General features: G+C 26.7%; 1 protein-coding gene across 2 annotated transcripts in view; it reads left to right on the top strand.

Moving 5' to 3' along the window:
• The window catches only part of LOC108977777 (dnaJ homolog subfamily C member 5 homolog), a 22,685-nt gene that overhangs the window by 15,695 nt on the left and 995 nt on the right, over nucleotides 1-5,995 (top strand). For both annotated transcript variants that reach the window (XM_018947672.1, XM_018947671.1), the window contains one exon: nucleotides 2,146-2,353. In XM_018947672.1, the coding sequence (XP_018803217.1) occupies nucleotides 2,146-2,353 (208 nt within the window). The remainder of the gene's footprint in view (nucleotides 1-2,145; nucleotides 2,354-5,995) is intronic.

Below are 5,995 nucleotides of genomic sequence, written 5' to 3'. Positions count from 1 at the left end.
TGTTATACATTTTCGTATTTCTCTTTGAAGTTCTTAATATAAAAATATGAAAGTAAATCATTATTCTTCGTAATCATTAAAAACTTCTAATCTTTTTATTTTTATACTCCTGCAACATGTTGCTACAAAATATCGTATTTGTTTACCTGAAAATATCGAGTTAGAAATTACATTTACACAGAAGAATATCGACCATGTTTAGTAGAGCGTGTAGTCCGCAAGCCCGCCTACTTCCCGTATAACATATTCACGGCTGTTGATAATGTTAAGATTAGTATTTTTTGAGCAATCTGTCATCAGTCAGTTAAATCCTTTAAAATAGGTAAGGTGTTCAATATAGGCGCTTTGAGCGCCTAAAAGTATGTTACATTTTTCAAGAATGTATATACAATTAAATAGCTTATAATATTAAGGGATAACGTTTCATCCAGAACTTAATTATAACTGTATTTTCTTGATAATGTCCCAATTTGTTGAACTCCAAGTATAGCCTTTAGAAAATTTAAAACACAGACATTGTATATTTAGAAACTTTCGAACTTTTCGTTATCGAAATAAATTGTGGTTTTATATTTATAGTTTGGAATTTGTTTTGGTACGGATTTGTATATTTCCACTAAATTTCTAAAGAATCACAAGTTGCGATACCTTTTTTTTTATACCGTTTTGGAGTTGAAGATAGGCCGTCAGGGAATTTTTTTGTTTACGATAAATTCGATAATTTTGTTAGTAATTTCGAATAGTAATGTTATTTTTCGTGAATTTTTTTTTGTTTTGATTTCAAAAAATTTGTATATAATATAAAATTATTATTTCTTCGACTTCGATTTTTTTTTTTAATTTCGAAAAATTATAAAGTTTTGTTAGAAATTTAAAATAGAATATAAGCAGCCATGAATTTTTTTTCGGATTCGAAAATTCGTTCGAGCTTACAGCGCATACCTCTAAATGTTCTAAATTTGAAGTAAGATATGTATAAGCAACATTTTTTCTTCGATTTCGAAAAGTTTTTTCGAATTGCTTTGCAGTGCGACTTTTTTCTCAAATTCGAAAAATTTTAAAGAGAATGGATAGAAGTTTGGAATAGAATATAAGCCGGCAAGGATTTTTTTGGATTCGAAAAATGCGTTCGACCTAAATGGCAGCGTGTACCTCAAAATATTTTAAAGTTGAAATAATATATAAGCGAAAATAATTTTTTGGATTTCGAAAAGTTTGCTCGAATTGTTTTGCAGTGCGATCTTTTTTTCCCGAATTCGAAATTTTTTTTAGAAATTTGGCATGTAATTCATATAAGTGGCCATGAATTTTTTTCGGATTCGAAAAATTCGTTCGCAGCGCGTAAATCTAAATGTTTTTAATTTGATTATACATATGTATATTACTAAAAATTTAGAACATTTTGATGATGCGCTGCTATTCAGTTCGAACGAATTTTTCGAATTTCAAAATTATTTTTTCGAATTCAAAAACTGAGTATCTCGAACAAATTTTTCGAATTTCGAAATTACTTTTTCGATATCGAAACTTTTATTCGAATTCAATAACTGAATGTTCCAAGTGATAGAACTTTGTGGATTTTTGGTTACAATATGAAATAAATGTATCTATTAGTTATTTTTTTACATTAATATACTAATATTTTCCATTAAATTGTGTAGCATATTTTATCTAGAAAGTATCTCAGTGGATCTTATTTTTTATTTGTAATTTTTTAGTGTTAAAATAAATAAAATATTGATATTTCTGCCAAAATTTTGGCAAATAGTTTATTTAGTAAGTGTCTGTGTGAATTATACTTTGGATTGTTCACAATATTTTTGCTTATATTTCTTCCAAAAATTTCGAAAATTATTATTATATAGAGAGTGTGTAATCTTTTTTTGTACTCTATTCAATGTTTTTGTTTATCTGTCTGTTTACATAACTACATAAATTCATTGAAACATACATACATTCATTCTAACTTCAAATCTTTCGCAGTCTTTCCCTACATTTGTTCTCTACTTATTGGTTCTAATATTAATTTCCGAAATTCTTCATTACTTTTCACCAATATAAATAATAATATATGTACTTTATATTTTTTAGTAGAGCAAACGACTAATTAACTTCGTTTTCTTTATTATTTTTCGTACATTCCAGGAGGACGCCGATTTGGATGATGTAAATTTGGGCGGCGGTACCAATAATCAACCATCCGGTTTTGGCAGCACCGGTATACCGTTCGCGATGCCACCGCCACCGCAAGCCGCCGGAGCCACTGGCGTGAATCCATTCACGGGCGCACCAGTTGCTGCTGCAACAGAGAATACATCGCTCAACGCTACAGAACAGCCGACATATACGCCAGGTATATAAGACAAATAAAAAACAAAACTATTATAGTGTTTAAAATTACTAAGAAGAATAATTAAATACAACAAAAAATTACAAAATTATTATAATGAAGATTTCAAACGAAAGGAATGTGCAGAAAAGATATACATAAATAAATAAATGGTATATATATAGTATATACATATATAAATAACAATAATGCTGCTACTTCGAATATGTTGAAGATGTTGCTAATTTATAACGTTAATATGGTAAATAATTACGTTAACACCAAAGCTACACTCTTACTTGCATATATTTGCGAACATTGATGTTATTGTAATTTGTTTGTTGGCAAAAGAGTGGAGTACGCGTGAAAGCGAAGCAGAAAAAGTGTAATACACCTGCGCAGCATAAAGAGAATCAGTCAGTATGCAAAAAAAATATATATACAATAACAACAACAAATATGAAAATGTGTAATTCACTGTTCCGCCGTTTCCTTTTTGCTCCTTTTATAACAGTCACACTCACTCCCATACACACACATCCACATACACACTAATATACATTACAACAAATTATATTAATAACTGTACTTATTTATACATATATTTAAATACAAATAGATATATACATATGTACTTAATTACCTTCCTATTACATATATGTACGTGAGTAGGTATATAATATGCTATGGCTGCTTACATAAAAAAATATAAAATTGTATTCATATTTGTTCTAGTTTAAGAGTATTAAATAAATTGAAAATAAATTATATTCCATTGAAAAAAACAACAATAATTATTGGTGTGGTGGCTTTTTTTGTTTTTGCATAAAATTCATGTTCATCTGCAAAGGGCACATAAACTACAAGCCTTAAAGACCAACGAACTAAAATGTGTTTCAACTTAGCAAACGAGAAATCCAACTAACACACACAAATATAATACATACACACGTGCACACACATTTATATATAACTGTTTCGTCGTTACGCTTAAAATTACTGAAATTTAGCTTGTTCATTGTTTTTGCGTGTGTTTCCTTAGCAATATTGTAGCGTTTCGAAAGTTATTATGCATAGTCTAACTGTATATTAGTCTAGTCTTATTGAAATTGTCATAAAATCTCGCATACTCAACTCGAACATAATATTTTGCAGCTCATGTATGTATGTATATACAACACATATTAATGTATTTAGATATTCTTAAAATAAAGCAAATTTTCTTGAAAAACTTTTTTTGAGTTATGGAACTAACCTAAAAATATTTTTTTTTTTTTTTTGTTTTAAAGTATACAAAAATGGTTTATTCGGCATCAAAATTTAATAACTACAATAAATAATCAACAAAATTATTGCTTTCAATTCCCTTCGTTTAATTTTCGAAAATAAACTGTTGCAAATGCAAATTTAGATTTCCACGCATATGCAGACTCAAACACTCTCTGTACCAAACCCGAATTTAAGCGGCATAATTCTTTTTTTGAGAGCTGTTATAACTCTTGCTATTTTATTTACACGATCTTCCACGCATTTGAAATCGATAACCGTAAGTTTCGCAAGTTTTTTAAATTCAAATTAACTGTATGGACCATTAAATTTGAAAATCAAAATGTTCGAAAATGTTTTAAAGCTCAAAATACTTCGAAACTAAAAACAGAAAAAAAGAATAAATTCTTAAAGTTCGAAAATCATAATGTTACCAAATTTGAAAAATGCAAATAATTTGAAGTCATGATGTTCGAAAAAGTTTTAAACTTAAATCTTAAGTACATATTATTTATACGATCTTCATTCGTTTGCTTTGAAATTCAAAATCACAATCTTCGAAAGTTTTTCAAATTCAAGTAAATTGTATGAACCCATAAAATTGAAAAACACAATGTTCAAACTATTTGCAAATAAACTGCATGGACCAATAAATTTGAAAATCAGAATGTTCGACAATTTTTTAAAATTCACAAAAAATTATATGGTTTGAACCTAATATTCATAAAGATCGAAAATTAAAACAAACCAACAATTTCTTAATGTTCGAAAATTTTTTTAATTCAAATAAACTGTATTCATCCATTTATTATATTTGGAAACCATTATGGTCGAGAGGTTTTAAAAAAAGAATAGACTATTTGAAACTTCAAAATTTAAGTTCATCATGTCCAAAAATATTTAAAATTATAATAAACTATTTGTAACTGCAAATTTTATATTCATAATGTTCGAAATGTTAAAAAAAAAAGATATTTTTTTAAATTCATAATGTTCGAAAAAATTTTAAACTCATATTTAAAGTTTCAAGTAACGTCTTCAAAGCAACGCAACTTATTAAAGGTTGTAGGCTTTTATTGGTTATTATTTAAAATATCATATGTGTCAGTATTTATCAATTTATGGCGTTGCCATCGTACAATAAATGTTTATGTTGTAATCATGAAATTTTTTATGATTAATCATGTTAGTTCGAAAAAAAATATATTTATGTATGTATTTATTTTTTAAGTGTATGTTACATAAACTCAATATTTAACAATTTTCAAAAACAAAAAAAATTTACAACATTTTTAATAAAGAATGCTCGCATTTCTGCATATATGTATATAAGTTGCGTTTTATCATTCATTATTCATTTATTATTCTAAGGAGCATTGCAGCAGTAGTACTTTTGTTCGAAATATGATAAGAAAAAATTTTTATGAATTTCGAAAACTCATAAAATAAATTTTTAGAAATATTTTGAGGTTTTTTTTTTAATTCTTATGTCATTGCTGGTGGTTACTTTTGCTGAAATGTAATGTTCGAAATTTTTCGAACTTTTTTTTCATGCAAATAGTTTTCGTATCTTTCACATACAATTTTAATATTCCTCATATTTTCTATAGTACTTTTATCGAAAATTTAAAATAAATTTGTTTTATTCATATGTTATTGCTGTTGCTTAATATTTTATGTGCTGTTTTCTTTCTAAAAATAATCTAAATATTCAAATGTGGAAATTAAGCTGTAAAATATACTTGACGCCACAATTATCGAAATCTACAAAAAAACATTGGGAAATTGAAGTTTATTCTTGTAACTTTCACATTAAATTTTAGTATTCTTCATATTTTTTATAGTACTGGTATGTTCGAAACCAATTTCGAAAGTATACAAACCCAATTTTAAAAATTTTTCGTCGTTTGTCTTATTCCATTACTGATATTTACTTTTGCTGTATTTAAATGTTCGAAAATGTTCTAAGTTTAATAAATCTGGAATTTTGCTTCCGAAAATGAAATTTTCCGCTTTATTTACAAAAAAAAAAAATTGTGAATTCGAAGATTATGGGAATAGTGTTTATATCATTGACATAAAATTTTGTACTTTCAAAAGCATCTGAATAATAAAAACATTTTATTATCCGCTTAATTCGAAAATAATCCGAACGAAAAGATTTCTCCTGGTGATTTTTAACAATTTTTAGATGCGTGAATTTTGGTTAATAAATTTTATGTGAAGTTTAAAATTATGAAATTATGTATGATACACAATCATCGAAAGTTTTCGAAATGTTATGAAACGTTAAATCTAGACTGTAAAAATAAGTTTTTCAATCATCCGAAATTATGGACGTTAGTTTGTTAGCTTACTACTAGTAAAAATGAATTTCGAAAGTCGTATTTTTTAAAATTA

This window comes from Bactrocera latifrons, unplaced genomic scaffold (assembly GCF_001853355.1).
Source record: "Bactrocera latifrons isolate USDA-ARS-PBARC rearing strain unplaced genomic scaffold, ASM185335v1 scaffold_95, whole genome shotgun sequence".
Taxonomy (NCBI): domain Eukaryota; kingdom Metazoa; phylum Arthropoda; class Insecta; order Diptera; family Tephritidae; genus Bactrocera; species Bactrocera latifrons.
This window is presented reverse-complemented; position numbering and strand designations above follow the sequence as displayed.